Source organism: Sorex araneus, chromosome 5, assembly GCF_027595985.1.
Source record: "Sorex araneus isolate mSorAra2 chromosome 5, mSorAra2.pri, whole genome shotgun sequence".
In the NCBI taxonomy this organism is placed as follows: Eukaryota; Metazoa; Chordata; class Mammalia; order Eulipotyphla; family Soricidae; genus Sorex; species Sorex araneus.
In genome coordinates, this window is record NC_073306.1 from 172,352,475 (window position 1) to 172,371,187 (window position 18,713).

Consider the following 18,713-nt stretch of genomic DNA (forward strand, 5'->3'; position numbering starts at 1 on the left):
ACCGGCTAGGCTGTAGGAGATTGGGGCCAGGACTGAGGTGTGCAAGGCAAATCCCTTACCAAATCTGTCTCTCTGGTCCCAGAAACCAGAGTTTTTAAACTGTCTCTTTGCCCTTTGGATGATTTTATTTTATTTATTTTTTTTTAATTTAATTTTATTTTATTAAATCACCGTGTGGAAGATTACAATGCTTTCGGGCTTAGGTCTCAGTTATACAATGCTGAAACAACCATCCCTTCACCAGTGCCCATATACCACCACCAAAAAAAAAAAAAAAACCACAGAGTACACCTCCCATCCCGCCCCCCCACCCCCTACCTTGTAACTGATAAGTTTCATTTTACATTCCGTTTACTTTGGTTACATTCAATATTTCAACACAAACCTCACTATTGTTGTTAGGAGTACCCCACTAGATTCAGACCTACTGTGAAGACAAATAAGGTCGCGCGGCCGCTGGCGCGGTTTTGAATTTCTGTACTTTAACAAGAAGTCCAGGGAGATTTCTTCCAGATATTAGATAATTGCAGGCTTGAAAACCCAGTCTGTGGTCGTCTTAATATGGCGGCCACCGCGCCCTTCATCCCCGGAGAGAAAGAGGCGAGAGAGAGAAATACCTTTCCCCTCCCGGGCGGGCACGGGGCCGAGGCTTAGTTCTCAGGCTGGAGACATTCTGCGAGGAGTTGCTCACACCGAAAGAGGTTTTGCTGGGTCTGGTGCCCTTTGGATGATTTTAGTTTATCGTATTATCTTAGTGAAAAAACCAAAACTATAAAAGTCATTCTAGTTACCTCAAGATTACAGGGTTTTTGGTACACAATATAACTAAGCTTTCTTAAGATTTACCTCTCATTCACATTCCTTCACCTCATTAGTCTAGGGCCCTCTGTTCCCCCTTTTATTTTTTGCTTCTGAGCTATACCAGAAGGGGACCTTGTGGTTGGGGGCAGGTTGAGCCAGACCTGCTTGCATCCAAAGCACACAGTTTGAATTTTCTAGTCACTCACTGGATTCCTAACCTTCCTCAGTGTGCTTTAATCTCTCTCTGGACCTTCCCCCCACTACAGCCAGGTTACCTACCCAAAATTGTCTTGGCACAACTTTGAATGTTTCTCATTGTTTATTGTGACTCTGTTTAATCTGACTTTGTAGTCCCGGGTTCTTTTACTCTGTGTTTTAGTCACATGATGGAGCTCCAGTGCCAGGACCTATTATTTTTTCCTTCCTTCCTTCCTTCCTTCCTTCCTTCCTTCCTTCCTTCCTTCCTTCCTTCCTTCCTTCCTTCCTTCCTTCCTTCCTTCCTTCCTTCCTTCCTTCCTTCCTTCCTCCCTCCCTCCCTCCCTCCCTCCCCCCTCCCTCCCTCCCTCTACTTTGCAGCAGACTGCCTAAAGTGCCATTATGGTATTTAGATAAAATTTTGTTGTTGTTCTAGCATCATTCAGTGTGCTCAGGCTTACTCCTGGCTCTGTGTTCAGGGATCACTCCAGGAGGGTTTGGAGGGGGAGTGGCATAATGGGGTTTTGGGGCTTATATGACACCTTTGAGCCCTCTCGCTGGCCCTGGAAAGTAAAATGTGTTCCATAACTTGTCATTGACTCGAATGAAGGAGCTATTCTCTGGTTTCTTGAGCTGCACTCTTTCTTTGTGGGAGGGAGAAATGGCATGGTCTGTCCCCAACTCTGTGCTCTGGTTTGCTTGCTGTGGGCTATGCTGTGTCAAGGAATCAAACCACAGCTGGCTCTTATGGTATGGCAATGCCTTCAATCCTGGTATGATCTCTCTGGCCCCACGAAATTACTATTTAAGTGAAAACTTTTGTTGTTGATAGGATAAAACAGAAAGAGGTTAAAGTACTTATTTAAAGTCACATTGCTTATACATTATAAATAGCAGTATACCTTACATTTATACTTATATGATAAATTTTTTTTTTCTTTTTGGGTCACACCAAGCGTTGCTCAGGGGTTATTCCTGCCTCTGCACTCAGGAATTACTCCTGGCAATGCTTGAGGGACTGTATGGGATGACAGGGATTGAACCCAGGTTAGCCGTGTGCAAGGCAAACGTCCTACCGGCTGTGTTATCACTCCGGCCCCTTATATGATAAAATCTTTATAATTTTCTTCCACTGGAATGTAAGCTCCAAATGAGCAGGGACTTAGGTTTGTTTATTAAAACTTGAGATTGCTTCCTGGTATAAGTAGATCACAGGGCTTATTTGAAAGAATTTGATGTTAATACTAATTCATCAGGAAAGTTGTACTTGAAAATTTATAAGGATTGTCTTTATTTTTCTGTTTGCTCTTTTTGGGCCCCTCCTGGATATGCTCAGGGCTTACTTCTAGTTCTGCACTCATTCCTGGTGGGGCTTGTGGGACCTGTGCGGGCAATGGGTGATCTAGCCTAGGTCTTCTTCATTCAAAGCAACAACCTTGGGGCTGGAGCAATAGCACAGCAGGTAGGGCGTTTGCCTTGCACGCGGCCGACCCGGGTTCAATTCCCAGCATCCCATATGGTCCCCCGAACACCGCCAGGAGTAATTCCTGAGTGCATGAGCCAGGAGTAACCCCTGAGCATCGCCGGGTATGACCCAAAAAGCCAAAAAACAAACAAAAAAAGCAACAACCTTACTCTCATTACTAGCTTTCTAGCCCCAGGATTTTTTTTTTTTTCTTTTTGGGTCACACCCAGTGATGTTCAGGAGTTATTCCTGGCTTTGCACTCAGGAATTACTCCTGGTGGTGCTTGGGGGACCATATGGGATTCTGGAGATCGAACCCGGGTCGGCGTGTAAGGCAAACGCCCTACCCGCTGTGCTATTGCTCCGGCACCGCCCCGAGGATTTTTTAATTCTGCACTTTTGTTGGCTCATTTGCTAGTAATGGTCATGTTTAACTTTAGAAATTGCTCATTTGAGAGAGAAGAAAAGCATCTGCCACAGAGGCAGATGGGGTGGGGGGTGGGGGTGATGGGTGGGAACCTGGGGACCCTGGTGGAGGGATAGGTATTGGAATACTGTATGGCAAATCCAATCATGAAGAGCTTTGTAAGGGTCTGTCTCATAGTGAATCAATGAAAAAGTATTAAAAAATTGCTCATTTTGTGTGCCTGGGAAATGCACCCTCTTGTGATTCTGGTTTGGTCTCCAGAATTTTTCTTTCTGGCCCTGTTGATCCCCAGACTGCATGGTTGGGTTTCCTTGCTTCTTGAATATCTCCAGAAATGCCCCTGGGCTTCCTAGAGTACTGCTGCATTGCTTGGGACCCCTGCCGCCCCTTGCTTATTTGGACTTGTAGCTTCTGTTCATCTCTCTCATGCATTACAATCACTTGTGCATTGGAACCAAATGGATACAGTAGGAAAACAATGGCTATCAAAGACCCCACAGTATGTTTAGCTAAATCAGAAGAAAATATATACAAAAGGCACTTTGCAGTTGGTGTTTTGCTGTTTTTGTTCATGCCTGGTGGTGCTCAGGGTTCATACCTGGCTCTGTGGTCTGGGATCACTCCTGGTGGAATCAGTAGACCGTATGGGACAAGTGCCTTACCCCTGTACTGTGTCCCCATCAAAGGTGTCAAGAAGGGATGGCTGAAATCACAGAGCAAGGCAAAGCACCATGCTCGCTGTACTGTCTTTCGTGCACGGAAACCCCCCCCCCCTTTTTTTTTAAATTTTGTTTTTGGACTACACCCAGTGATTCGCAGGGGTTACTCCTGGCTCTTAACACTCAGCAGTTACTCCTGTCAGTATTGGAGGACCATATGAGATGCTGGGTATCAAACTTGAGTTGGCCACATGCAAGGCACACACTCTACCCACTGTACTATCACTCTGGCCCATAAAAAGGCTTATTTGTTTTGGTGAATTACTTGAGGCTTTATGAACTGGTATAAAAGTTAGTAATTCTAAACCAAGGCATTGCTCATTGGTAGAACACGTGCCTTGTATGAGGTACTGGTTTGATCCCAAGCACAATGCAAGAAAAGGAAATCCTGCCCATAAACTGAAAATTTTAAACTTAAAAGATTTGCTAAACTTAAAAAATTTTAAACTTAAAAGCGAGTAGGGCGTTTGCTTTGCACATGCCTGACCTGGGTTCAATCCCCCACCATCCCATATGGTCCCCCAACCCCCGCTAGGAGTAATTCCTGAGTGCAGAGTCAGGAGTAATCCCTGAGCAACGCTGGGTGTGACCCAAAAAAGAAAAAGAAAAGAAAAGAAAATATTTGCTTTCTTAAAAATTGATGAGGGGGGCTGGAGTGATAGCACAGCGGGTAGGGCGTTTGCCTTGCACACGGCCGACCTGGGTTCAAATCCCAGCATCCCATATGGTCCCCTGAGCACCGCCAGGAGTAATTCCTGAGTGTAGAACCAGGAGTAACCCCTGTGCATCGCCCGGTGTGACCCAAAAAGCCAAAAAAAAAAATGGTGAGGGTTTGGGGCTGGAACAATAGCACAGCGGGTAGGGCGCTTGCCTTGCACACTGCCAACCCAGGTTCGAATCCCAGCATCCCATATGGTCTCCTGAGCATCACTGGGTGTGACCCAAAAGGGCGGAGGTGGGGGGTTGGGATTGATGAGGGTTTATTGTATTAGGACTACAGATCAGTAAGATAACTAGTAAACATTTGTAGTGTAAAGAGCCTGTTTGTAGTTAGGTATTTTTGAACTTGAATGAGGTGCCATTCTCTCCCCTTTTGGGGGGTGTTATTACACCCTGTGATGCTCGGATTATTCCTGGCCCATTAAAGGATTTTTAAAATCAGTTAACACAACCACTGACTTGACTGTTGCCAGTTATTGTGATATTAAAGTGATATTGTAGATGTAAAAGAGTATTGAGAATAAATGTTGTGAAGTGCAAAATAATACAAATACAAATACAAATAATACAAATTGAAAATAAACTACTTTGAAGTAGTTGTCATTGAAGTAAACAAAGTGAAGGAGGATTAGAAGATTCTAGTGAGTGTTTTTTTTTTCCATTAACTTTCAAGGAAAGGGAAGTTGATGTTTAGAATTTTCACCATTTTGTTGGATAGTGTAGTATTTCAGTTAACCTAAAAAAGTAGCGTTTTTGTGATGATAACATACTATCATAAATGGCTTTTAATGAACCTTTAGTTTTCTGTTTATCTGGATAAAATTCGTACAGCCTGGGTGTCTGCTGTTTCAGTGTTTACTTCTAAACAAATAATTTTTTTGGTACTTAACATACAGTTATTAGCAAATATAATATAGATGTCTGCTTTTCCCCCCTAAACATTCCTCTGTCGTCACCAAGTTGTTGCATAATTGTTCTATGTGGTTACTTCACTTAAAAGATTGAAGTTAAAGTTTGTTAGTTTTTGTTTTAACTAATCTTAAAAGCTAAGTCCTAGAAAAACACAAATATTATTCTTACTAGAGCAAGCTTATGAAAGAGGGGTCTTAACATATTTTGAAAGACAATGCTTTCAAAATAGGGTTTTTTCTTGCTGATATAACTAACATTTATTTTCTGTTTATTTTTAAGACGAGCAAAAATCAAATTAAAGTAGATCTTGTAGATGAGAATTTTACAGAATTAAGAGGAGAAATAGCAGGACCTCCAGACACACCATATGAAGGCAAGTACTTTTTTCTGTATCAAAATATTGTGCATATTAGAACTTGTCTGAGACATTAAATCAGAATAATCTTCAAGCATTTATAAACTTAATGTAAGCTTACTTCATTTGATTCTGTTTATATAGCAATATTTAAATAATTTACATACTTACCTAGACTAATTTAGGTGACTTTTTTCTTAGTAAATTTAGTAGAGCCAACTCACAAATTGTACAGATTAGTGTTCAGTAATATCGGATATCCTGCATTTTAAACCTCTGACTTCCGTCGAGGAGTAGTTAACTTTCACCGTATTTACTGTAAGCCTTGCCTTAAATATGACTGATAAACTGCATATATGTAAATATATATGTATATGCAAGTTCCTTTCCCCTGACATTTAGTAATCATTCACTCATAACTCTTTATAGTCTGTTCCAAATACATATATCTTTTTAATTGAGGTAGACTTGGGTCATTCTGATATGTACAAATAAGAAAGCAGGTAGCTTTATTGAACTTCATGTTCACAAACCTAAGCCTGTAGCTACTTTAGGCCATGGAATTGGGTGGTAAGATACAGAAATAAACCTCAGTAGGCAAATCACTAATGAGATTAGTGCAAGCTTGGGCTATGTAGCATGAATTATATTTTTGCATAAAATAGACATTCAGGTATTTAGTGTAAATAGTAATACATTTTTGTGGTAATAGTATTTGAGTTCTTATTAGAGCTTTACATGTATTTTTCATTCAGTGCTTATAACAAACAATGTAAGGTAAGTACAGTTAATACTGTTTCATAGATGAAGACACTTTAAACTGAAGTTGTCAGAAGTCAAAATATGTGGTTGATATCGTTGGAATTTAAATTTTCATTGTCTTGACTTAAAATTCTGTGCTTTTTAGTTTTTCCTCGAACAAATCAGGATTGATTAAACATTAGACAGGATTATATTTACTTTGGTGTTTTTTTTTTTTTCCTTTTCTTTTTTTGGTTCGCACTTGGCGATGCTCAGGAATTACTTACTCCTGGCGGTACTTGGGGGACCATATGGGATACTGGGAATCATGCAAGGCAAACGCCCTACTCTCTGTGCTGTTGCTACAGCCCCAGATATATTTACTTTGAATATGGTATTCCTATCATTCTTTTTTTGTTTTGTTTTTTGGTTTGGGGACAAAAATCAGCTTTGTTGTGCTTGGGGGACCATATTGTACTGGGGACTGAACCTGGGGCTCCAGCCATTGGAGCTGTTTCCTGGCCCTATAGGTTTTTTGGGGGAGGGTTGTATCCAGCAATGTTCGGGTTCCTCCTGGCTCCGCACTTGGGAGTTACTACAGGTGGTGCTCGGGAGACCATATGTATGGGATGCTGAGGACTGAACCTGGGTGGTCCATGTGCAAGGCAAACACCCTCCCTGCTGTTCTACCGCTCCAGCCCTGACCCTGTAGTTTTGTAATGAACAATTACCAAAATATTCTTCAGAAAAATCATTATTCTAGAATATTTTCCTTTTTTTTTCCCCCCCGCAGTGTCAGGGATTGAATGCACGATCTCCTTAGAAAACTTACAAGGCAAGTTTTTTAACATTGAACTGTACCTCCAGTCCAAATATTTTTATTTTTTATTCAAAAAGTTTTAGATCCGGGGCTGGAGCGATAGCACAGCGGGTAGGGCGTTTGCCTTGCACGCGGCCAACCCGGGTTCGAATCCCAGCATCCCATATGAACCCCTGTGCATCGCCAGGTGTGACCCAAAAAGCAAAAAAAAAAAGTTTTAGATCCGACGCTATCCTTAGCATTTCCTAACATAATTTATTTTACTTTTGTTTTTATCTTTTGGGATATATCCAGTATTGCTCTGGCGACCATGAATGTCCAGAGATTGAACCCAGTCCTCCTGCATACAAAGCATATGCTTCGGTCCTTTAAATATTCTCCACCAACTATTGCTAAATTTTAAATTTAGGTGCCAAAGAGATAGTACAGCGGCAAGATGCAAATGACCCATGTTTAATCCCCAGCACTCCATATGTTACCCTGAGCCCATCAAGAGTGATCCCTGAGCACAGCTGGGTATGGCCCAAAGAAAAGACAGATTTTTAATTATTTAAATTTTTGTTTTATGGTCCACATGAATCATGTTTTAAAATTCTGATAGGGCTAGGGAGTATTAGGTAGTCAGGTGATAGCCTTAAGGTCTTTCTGTGGCACTGCAGTACACACATTGCCTTCATCCCCACACCTGTGGTACCTGGAGTACCTCAAGCACTGTTGGGCCTGGGTGGCCCTTAAAACAGAAAAATAATACTTAGTGAGTAGCTTGTATGTGTCAGATGAGGTCTCGTGTGCTTTCGTGTATGCTATTTCACATAGTTAATAATTAATTTTAAATTAGACCATAATTCTTTACTAATTAGAAATAAGTTTGCTCATTTTCTGCTGCTTTTGTGAGTACTGTTTGGTAAGTTTTAATAGGTTTTCAAGCTCTATATTTGAGAAAATCAGATTAAGTTACTTTTTTTAAAATTAAAGTTGTGTGTTTGCATACGTGTGTGGTGGTGGTTGGGAGGGAGTCGATTGTTGTTTTTGTTTTATTTTTTGCCCCTCACCCTGTGGTGGTCAGGACTGTACAAGGTTCCTGGATTCGCAGTGTGCAAGGCAAGCATCCTACTTGCTGTACTATCTTTGTGGCCCTTCATGATTAAAGTTTTTAAGATAAATTGATTATAATTATTTAGGATAAGCACCATTCTTGGTTTTTTTGTTTGTTTGTTTGTTTTGGTTTTTGGGTCACACCTGGCAATGCACAGGGGTTACTCCTGGCTCTGCACAAGGAATCATCCCTGGTGGTGCTCGGAGGACCACATGAGATGCTGGGAATCGAACCCGTGTCGGCCACATGCAAGGCAAATGCCCTACCCGCTGTGCTATTGTTCCAGCCCCGGATAAGCACCATTCTAGCATATAGACTTCCATACTTAAAATTTATGAGAATGAAATATTTTGATAATGTTTATTTCAGAGTTCTTTCAAATTAAACATTTTTTTTGAAAAATATGAAGGCAAAATTATGCATGTAGAACATTAAATAATTAATACCAGTATGCAATGAGACAATTATTTTATGTACTGAAAATTTTTAAATTGAAAGGTAGCATACCCATGGAAAGATTGCTGTGCATGGCAATTGTACAGTTGTATAAATGAGTTTTCTTTGACTTTAATAGCTCAGTGGTAAAGGAACAGTTTATTCTTGAGTTGTTTTTTTTCCCCCTATAATAATTATATTTTAGAGGGGCTGGAGAGATAGTATAATGGGTCAGGCTCCTGTGTTGCATGTGGCCAACCCGGATTCAATCCCTGGCATCCCATCTGGTCCTCTAATCACAGCCAGGAATGATTCCTGCGTGCAGAGCCAGAAGTAACCCTGAGCTTCTCTGGACGTGACACACCTCACCTTCCCCGATACCTTTTAGAACCAGAGACAAGTACAGAGGTTAAGGCACTTGTTTTGCACGTAGCTGACCCCAGTTTGAATCTGGCCCCACATATGGTCCCTGAGCATCGTTAGAAGTGGTCCCTGAATACCATGTGTATGTCACCTCACCCAAAATTAGTTTTTCTAATTCAAAGAGTCATTGCTGATAACCATATAGAGTTGTCCTTTAGTTATTTTGTGCCACATCCCAACTCTCCTTGGGATTGCTATTTACAGTTGTAGATTATACCATACCAGTCTTTTTACTACAGTTTCACCATCTCACCGTCTCTACATCATTGTCCTACATCATTGTCCTACAGTCCCGTCTCCCTCCTGTTCACTTCGCAGTTCTGTTGATCAGTGATCAATTGTGCTTATTTTTTTTTTAAGGAAATATTTTACAATGAGTTACTATAATATAAACAACATGCTTACTGATCATAGGTCCCCATAGTGTTTTTGTTATCATGTATCCAACAAGTGTTATGGTTAATAACCAGTTAGTATTTATTGAAATGCAAAAACATGAAGTAGTATATTAATCAGCATTAGAGTAGAAATAGGATTTGGGCTCACGAATATAACTCAGGTAAAATGCACACATCACATGAGGTTCCAGGCTCAGTCCCTAGCACAGCAAATGAAACGAGAGCGAGATGGACAGTGCTCTTTGCAATAGGGTTCAATCATATTTCATTACATAATTATCACGACTTTTTTGGAGGGGCGGTCACACCCGGTGATGCACAGGGGTCACTCCTGTCTCTGCACTCACGAATTACCCCTGGCGGTGCTCAGGGGATCATATGGGATGCTGGGAATCGAACCCAGGTTGGCCTCGTGCAAGGGTACTTTTTTTTTTTTTTTTTGTCTTTTAAGTTTCAGGCTTGGGAAATATTGCAACAGTTAGGTTAATCTAGGTTTAATTCAAGGACTCAGATAGTCCCCTAAGCTTCATTAGGTGCAACTCTGGAGGTCCTGCAGGTTTTCCAGGAATTTCTGGAATCAAGATCTAAACAGCATTTTATCCTCATCCTTGCATTAAGCTACCTTCTTGGTTGACTAAGATAGCCATTTGGCCCCCAGGCTTCCTGAACAGAGCTTGAAGATTCCACTACCCCCTCAACTACCCCCCCCCCAAAAAAAAAAAAAGCATCACATAATTGCATCCCACTTTTTAATTTTTGGACCACAGCTGACTGTGCTCAGGAGTTAACTCATGGCTCTGTGCTCAGAGGTCACTGCTAGTCATGCTCAGGGAACCATTTTAGGTGTTGGGGACTGAATCTGGGTCCACACATGCAAGGCAACCTGCTATTGCTGTGCTATCTCTGGCCCCATCTCCCACTTTTTTTCTGTTTGTTTGGTTTTGATTTGGGGGGGGGGTTCATACCCAGCGACGCTCAGGGGTCACTCCTGGCTCTGCACTTAGGAATTACTCCTGGTGATATTGGTGTACCATATGGGATGCTAGGGGTCGAACCTGGGTCGGCTGTGTGCAAGGCAAACAGACATTCTACCCGCTGTACTATTGCTCTGGCCCCCACACATCCCACTTTTTCCCCAACAAAATGAATTGTCATAAAATTTACAGCAATTATGAGTGTAATAACTGGGTTCTCACACTGCTCCTATGCTTGCTTGGGGCAATGAAGAATGAAAAATTTAGTATGAGAAGTTAAAAAGATAATAACCAGATACTCAGTTTCTTCCCCAGAAAACAAAGATGGTGGGTAAGATAACTAATACTCAGAACAATTTCGCTATATTTATTTTGAATTATAGCATTTATAATTGAACGTAGACGTCTGTATTCACAAAAAACTCCTTAGTACTCTGTGTCTTCCTTAATTTCTTTTGCTTTTTACTACTTTATATTTCTCTTGTTACCATATACCTGTGATTCAGGCATTTTACTTCATTTCTCGTATTCCTTATTGGAACTCTATAAAAAGAATTGGTGGAGAGGCAAAAAAAAAAAAAGAAAGAAAAGTTAGTGGAGGGGTATAGCTAGTGCTAAAGCACTTTGCATTTGCCAGTGTGAGTATGAGGTCCTTGGTTTCCTCTCAGGTGCTGCCAAAAAACAAGAAAGAACTCATAAAGAGAATTGAACCCAAAAATGTTTTTAGAGACTTCAAGTGATTTGCTATTTTGTTTTTCTCCCAGATTTAGTCACCTGTGCATAACAGTGAAGAAAGTGTATTTGAGAGAATCCACAATATTCTTAGTTGAGTGTGTAAATACTGAAGTTGTCACCTCTAGCATAATTCTCACTTTATTCTTTAGTTTGGGGCCACAGCATACCGTATTTGGGCTGCTTCTGGTCCTGTTCTCAGGAATCACTCCTGGCTCAATAGTGATAGCAGGAATCACCCGCAGGTATGCTCAGGAGAACCAGGTTACATGGGGATCAAACCTCCTTCATACAGCCCATTGGGCTATCTTCTATTGGCTCTCCCTTTTTTGCATGTGGAAAATGTAAGCTGCAGATGAAAGAAGATGAGTAGTGTAGTGAACACTTTACATACACAAGTCAGCTTTAGTATTCACTTAGCCAAGTCTTTTAATTCATTCCTAGGTTGTTCTAGGTATAATTTCCAAAGTTGGATATAGTTTCTAAATATTTATGTAGTAGTTTTATTTGCTGTATTTTGGAATATTGGGTGTCTTTTAAAATCAAATTGAAAGTTTCCTAAGAGTTAAGAATTTTAGGGGCTGGAGCTATAGCACAGCGGGTAGGGCGTTTGCCTTGTATATGGCCAGCCGGGTTCGATTCCCAGCATCCCATATGGTCCTATGAGCACTGCCAGGAGTGACTCCTGAGTGCAGAGCAAGGAGTAACCCCTGGCATTGCCAGGTGTGACCCAAAAAGCAAGAGAGAGAGAAAGGGAGAGAGAGGATTCTGACACAGACTTTAATTCAGTGTAAGGCTTTTTCCATTAGTTTTCTGAGATAATGCTCTCCTCCACTGGACCATTCCAGTATGGGACAGACACTAGGTAACCTACAGAAATACAACACCAAGCCTGATGGTTTGTCTTTTGTTCATAAATGAACTTAGGACTCTCTAAGGTTTTGCGTTTTTTATTTTCTTAAATAGTTTTTTTGTTACTCCTGCTGCTGCTTGCTGAATTTGTTTATCCTATTAATTTTAGCAAGAAGTGTTCACACTTAATTTAAGGCACATGTCAAAAGTTGGGGGCATCTTTACATTTGACAGAAATACCTATTTTTAGTTTATAACAAAACTTATATCTGATTAAAGTAGTGTTTTTTAGTATTTCTCTTTTTGTATTTAGTGTATTTAGTATTTCCCCCTATTTTAGTTTAAATTCGTTGTAATTAAATATGAAGTACTACATTTTTCAAAATTTCTTTTGCTGTATATTGCTTTGAACATTTGAGGTGAGCTGCTTTCTTAACTTTGTATTTTTCCATTTTTCAGGAGGAAGATATCAACTGGAAATTAAAATTCCAGAAACATATCCATTTAATCCCCCTAAGGTATTGTAAGCATTATTTTTACTTTATCATATACATTTGTGTGTATGTGAAATTTCTGTGTGTTTGGGTAAGTGGGGTCTTTTTTGTGTGAGTGAGAGAGCCACATTGGCAGTGCCCAAAGTTTATTCTTGGCTATTCTGCACTCGGGATCACTCTTTGTAGTGTTCAGGGGACCATCTGTGGTGCTGGGGATTAAACCCAGTTTGGCAAGTGCTTTACCCCTGTACTCTCTCCAGCCGCCTAATTTTTCTTTCTGTTTAGATTTTCATTTCATTTATTGGACTTTGGGGCACACGTACTTGGGTGCTATTTCTCACTCTGTGCTCGGGACACATACGAATCCTGACAGTGCTCAGGGGACTTTATGTGATGCCAGGGATTTGAAGGGGGTCAAACCGCCTGCAAGACAAATACCTTCTCCTCTCCGTGTACACTCCCTCTGGTCCCATTCTATTAATTTTCTTGAATCCTTGTGCCTATCATTTAAAATTCTAGCTTTCTTTTAAAGTTCTAGGTAAACTACACTAATTTTTCACTCCCTTTATTAACATTTTACATAATTTATATAGTACACAGTACCAGTTAGAGTATCATAATTGGGTGGTTATGTGTCTTTCACAAACTTTTGGTGCTCCTGAGATAAGGACTTGTTTTAGGTTTGGGGGCCACATGGTGGTATCAGAGCAGGGATCACTACTGACAGGCTCAGGGGACCATAAGGGTGCTAGGGATTGAACCTGATCCATCCACTTACGAGGTAAGTGCCCTACCCGCTTTAGTTTTTGGGTGACACCTCATGGTGCTCAGGGCTTTACTCCTGCCTCTAAGCTTTGAGATTATTCCTGGCTGTGCTCGGGGACCATATGCAATGCTGAGGATCTAACCAGGGTAAGCCGTGAGTAAGACAAGCACCTACCCCCTGTACTCTGTCTTAGTCCCCAAGATTAGAAATTATATTTTATATACCTTTGCATTTTCTCTGTGTCCTAAGAGTTTACTGTTCTTTGAACCTGAAATAGTGGTTTTTACCAAATGGTTTGAAATTGATTCAGCCTGTTGGATGATTTTTTTCGGGGAATTTGGGTGGGAGGGGGAAACATGGGACAGTGCTCAAAAGCCCCTCCTATTGATGTGCTGCTGGGTACCAGACTTGGAGCTCCTGTGTGCAAAGAATGCACCCACCCTTTAATATCTTCTGACTCCTATTATTTCTCTCTTGGAGGGGAAGGGGATGTTGTCGGCTACTCCCTAGTCTGTACTGGAGGTGGCGGTGTGTCATTCCCGTTGGTGATCTATAGCCCATACAGTGCTGGTATGAGCCACTTCCAAGGCAAGAGGCTTCACTCCTATACTGTCTCTCCAGTCCATGGTTCTCTTTTTTCAGTGAAAAAAAAAATCCATTTTTTATTATTAGAGGATGGTGTGGACCACTCCTGCCAATGCACATGGGACCATATGGGATACCTGGGATCAAATCTGGGTTGGGCATGTGCGAGTCAAGTACCCTACCCACTCTACTGTTGACCGATGGTTCTCCCGTTCTCTGTCTTTCTCTTTTCCTTTTGGGTCACACCGGGTGATGCACAGGGGTTACTCTTGTGCATGCACTCAGTAATCACTCCTGGCAATGCTCAGGGATCATATGGGATGCTGGGAATCAAACCTGGGTCGGCTGCATGCAAGGCAAATGCCCTACCGCTGTGCTATTGCTCCAGCCCCCAAAACCAAAAGTTTTTTAGAACTTTTTTTTTTTTTGCTTTTTGGGTCACACCCGGTGATGCTCAGGGGTTACTCCTGGCTTTGCACTCAAGAATTACTCCTGGCGGTGCTCGGGGGACCATATGGGATGCCAGGGATCGAACCCGGGTCGGCCGCGTGCAAGGCAAACGCCCTACCCGCTGTGCTATCGCTCCGGCCCCTAAAACTTTTTTGACCCTTTTGATTTTTGGATTACTCCTGACCTGTGACAGATTTGTGGAATCATATGGTCTGCTGGGGATTGAACTCAGGTCAGGCTCTTGCACGGTGAATGTTGGTCTATAATTGCAGGTTTGGGTTTTTTTTTTTTCCCTTTCAGGAGCATAAAAAATAATCATGTATTGAATAATTGATGGTATCTGAATTTTGGGCTCTAATTATTTAGGTTTGTGGCCACACTTGGTGTTGCTTCTTTATATTGTTATGCCAATGTAAAATGTTGGAACCGCTTTAGAAAGTAGTTTTGGTCAAGATAGTATATAATCAAGGGTCATTGCAATAGTACAGCAGGTAGGGTGTTTGCTTTGCATGAAGCCTACTGGGTTCAACTCCTAACATCCCATATGGTCCCCTGAGCACTACCAGGAGTAATTCCTGAATGCAGAATCAGGAGTAAACCCTGAACATCACTGGATATGACCAAACAGGGAAAAAAAAGTAAATTTTATGTCCCATCTGTTCTACTTCAAGGTAGTCTTTGATTAAAGATAAAAATATACTCACACGAGCTGTACATAAGTTCCAGCATTATTCATAGTCACCCCTGGAAGTGATCTGAAATATCAGTCAGCTGGGGCTGAAGAGATTGTACAGAAGGTAGGGCACTTTCCTTGTACATTGCTGGCCTGGGTTTTATCCCTGTGCTCCATATGAGCCCCTTCACCCCACCAGGAGTGATCTCTGCAGAATCAGAAGCGCGCCTCTCACCTCCAGGTGTGGCCCAAACCTCAAAATAATAACAAGAATGGAGTGAAGGGAGGCTGGAGATTTGATAATAAAGGAATTCAGGAGTTTGCTGTGCACACAGCTAAGTCCAGTTCCACCTAGACTATGCAGAATGTGTCCAGAACACCACCAGTAGTGATCCTCAAGCACAGCCAGGATTAAGCCCCGACTACCGCCAGATGGCACAGACAACCCCCAAAACTGAAGGAATAGTATGCTAAAAGAAGAAGCCAATATGTGTGATTTACACGAGACACTAAAAGAGAGAAATCCATAGAAGCAAAAAAATTGAATGGCAGTTGCTTTGGTCAGGGGAAGTATTGATGAGTGAATGGAGGTGATTAAAATATGGGGGCTGGAGTGATAGCACAGCGGGTAGGGCATTTGCCTTGCACTCGGCCTACACGGGTTCGATTCCCAGCATCCCATATGGTCCCCTGAGCAGAGCCAGGAGTAACCCCTGTGCATTGCCGGGTGTGACCCAAAAAGCAAAAAAAAAAAATCATCAGAATGTGGTGATGGTTACACAACTCTGTACTCAGGACCATGTGGTACTGGTAAGCATCTTTCACACTGTATTCTTTGTCCCAGTCCACTCCCCATAAATTTAAAATGGTTGTATAGTTCTGGTACTATTTTAGTATTTCATACTTTATTTTGTCCTTGAAGCCTTTTTTTTTTTTTAATTACATGAAAAAATACTCGGTTAGACTATCAAATGGAGTCCAGTATATTTGTTGCTATCTCATACTTCTCTTCCGGCTGCTGCTGTCCCATTCTACCATTCTAGCTCTAAGATTAAGAAAGTTTGGAGCTGGAGTGATAGTACACCAAGTCAGGCGCTTGCCTTGCATGTGACCAACCTGGGTTCAATCTCCAGCATCACATAATGGTCCCCAAAGGTCCGCTGGGAATGATCTCTGACTGCAGAGCCAGGAGTAAGCTCTGAGCATTGCTGGATATGGCCCCCATAGCAAAAACAAAAAAATCCCCAAGGTTTAGAAAGGTCTTCCTTCATTCACTCCAAATCTCCTTATCTTCACCAATTGTGGTAGTAAACAATTAATTTTTTAAAAAGTGACTTTGAGGGGCTGGAGTGATAGCACAGCAGGTAGGGTGTTTGTTTGCCTTGCATACGGCCGAACTGGGTTCGATTTCCAGCATCCCATATGGTCCCCTGAGCACTGCCAGGAGTAATTCCTGAGTGCAAAGCCAGGAGTAACTGTGTGCATCGCCAGGTGTGACCCAAAAAGCAAAAAAAAATAAGTAAACTCTTTATTGTTTTTTATTGTTTTGTCTAGCTATAGCTTTATTTATTTATTCATTTATTTATTTACTTACTTATTTACTATTTATTTATTTGCTTTTGGGGTCACACACGACGCTGTTCCGGGGTTACTCCTGGCTCTGCACTCAGGAATTACTCCTGGTGATGCTCGGGGGACCATATGGGATGCTGGGAATCGAACCCGGGTCGGCCGCATGCAAGGCAAACACCCTACCTGCTGTGTTATTACTCCAACCCCTAGCTATGTTCTTTTGGTTTTGGGTCATACCTGCCAGTGCTGAGTGAGTGCTTGCTCCTGGCTCTGCACTAAGGGATCACTCTTGGCAGTGCTTGGGCAGCCATACAGGGTGCTGGGAATTGAGTCTGGGTCAGACACATGCAAGGCAAGCCCTCTCCCTAGTCGCTGTACTCTTGCTAGCCCTTTTCCAGCTATATTTTAGAGATTGGGTTTTAAATATTTGTTCTTACTGTATTTTAGGCATGCATGTTTAAACTACCACCTTGTATAGTGAGTTAGGAATGTAGCTCTGCTATAGAGCCATGGCCTTGCAAGTGTGAGATGGGGGTTTAATTCCCAGCACTAGCAGGAATAAAAAGTTGAATGGTGGAGGTGTAGTAACTTTGTACACCAAAGTTATAAATGCTGTCATTATTATTTGCCTAAACTAAAATGAAATTCAGGGCTGGGGTAATGATAGTACAGGGTTTAAGGCGTATGCCTTGTATATAATTGATTCTTTAATTCCCCAATACCATCTTTGAGGTGGTACTGGTAATCTCTGGCACACAGAGCCCTCATACTGAACTATTGAACGCACCCTCTCTCAGAATAATTTTTTTCCCCTAATACTTGGAAGCACACCCGTTGGTGTTCACTCCTAGTTCTGTACTCAGGTATTGCTCCTTATGGGGCTCATGGGACCATTTGGGGTGCTGGGGATTGAACCAAGGGCATCAGCTCTGTGCAAGGCAAGCACTGTGTATCACTCCAGCCCCTAATAAAACTTTAAAAGGAACAAAGCTTAAGCATAGTAAATTTTCCAAAAATATTTTTAATTTGTGAAATAAACATTGATTTTGTTTTAAAGCGATAATTTTGGGTGGGTGTTGGAGTAATAGTACAGTGGTTAGAGCATTTGCCTTGCATGCAACTGACCCAGGTTCGAGGCCCCTCCCCCACACACACTGGCACCATAATTTCTTTGGTGTTATGCATTTTTTAAAATAGAATAATCATGTGGCCCCCAGTTCTCCCCTCCCCCAACAGAAAATAATATATCTTTCCAGGGAGATCGTGGGTCAGAGCTGATACATGCTTGAGCCATGGGTGTGACCCACAAAAAAATAAAAAAGAATGTGGGACAAGTGTTTGAACACCACAGAGGCATGTTTACCTCCAGCCATCTCAATGATAGAGGGAGGGGCTGGAAGGATAGTTCAGTAGTTAGGATGTGGCTGACCCGGGTTCCATCCCTGGCATCCCATATGGTCCCCCGAGCAGTGCCAGCCAGGAGTAATTCCTGAGTGCAAAGGTGGGAGTAACACCTGAGCATCTCCAGTGTCCCCAGAAAAGCAAAAAACCAAAAAACTCACAGAGGGAAGGGAGAGGAAAGGAACTTGTTACAAAGAGTGTGTGAAGAATGTGGGCTTACCACTAGGGATGTGACATATACCAATAACAAAGAGATTTTTTGTCTAAATTGGAAAGTCTTATTTATTTTGATGAGTAGTGAGGTAAAAAGAAATTCCTACAAATGTGGAATCTGAAATCAAGTTGTATGAGTTTTTTAATGCTGTAATTTTTTTTTTTCTTTTTGGGTCACACCCCATGATGCTCAGGGGTTACTCCTGGATCATGCACTCAGGAATTACGCCTGGCGGTGCTCAGGGGACCATATGGGATGCTGGGAATCGAACCCGTGTCGGCCGCGTGCAAGGCAAACGCCCTACCCACTGTGCTATCACTCCAGCCCAAAATTTCTCCTTTTTTATGGAGGGGTTGTTGATTTTAGGAGACAAACTTAGCGGCTCACAGCTGACAGTGCTCAGGGAATCAGCTGCAGTACCCAGTTTGAACCGGCGTCGGCCACAGCCATGAGTTAAGCTAACAATCTTTGTACTGTTTCTCTGGCCCACAAT

The 18,713-nt window shown here is 41.9% G+C and overlaps 1 protein-coding gene across 2 annotated transcripts in view; it reads left to right on the plus strand.

Annotated features, from left to right (window-relative positions):
• Positions 1–18,713, plus strand: part of UBE2K (ubiquitin conjugating enzyme E2 K) — a 59,489-nt gene that overhangs the window by 25,116 nt on the left and 15,660 nt on the right. Inside the window, exons 2-3 of one of the 2 annotated variants that reach the window (XM_055138096.1) lie at positions 5,519–5,612; positions 12,525–12,583. In XM_055138096.1, coding sequence (XP_054994071.1) covers positions 5,519–5,612; positions 12,525–12,583 — 153 coding nt within the window. The remainder of the gene's footprint in view (positions 1–5,518; positions 5,613–12,524; positions 12,584–18,713) is intronic. The other variant, XM_055138097.1, reaches the window with a different exon arrangement.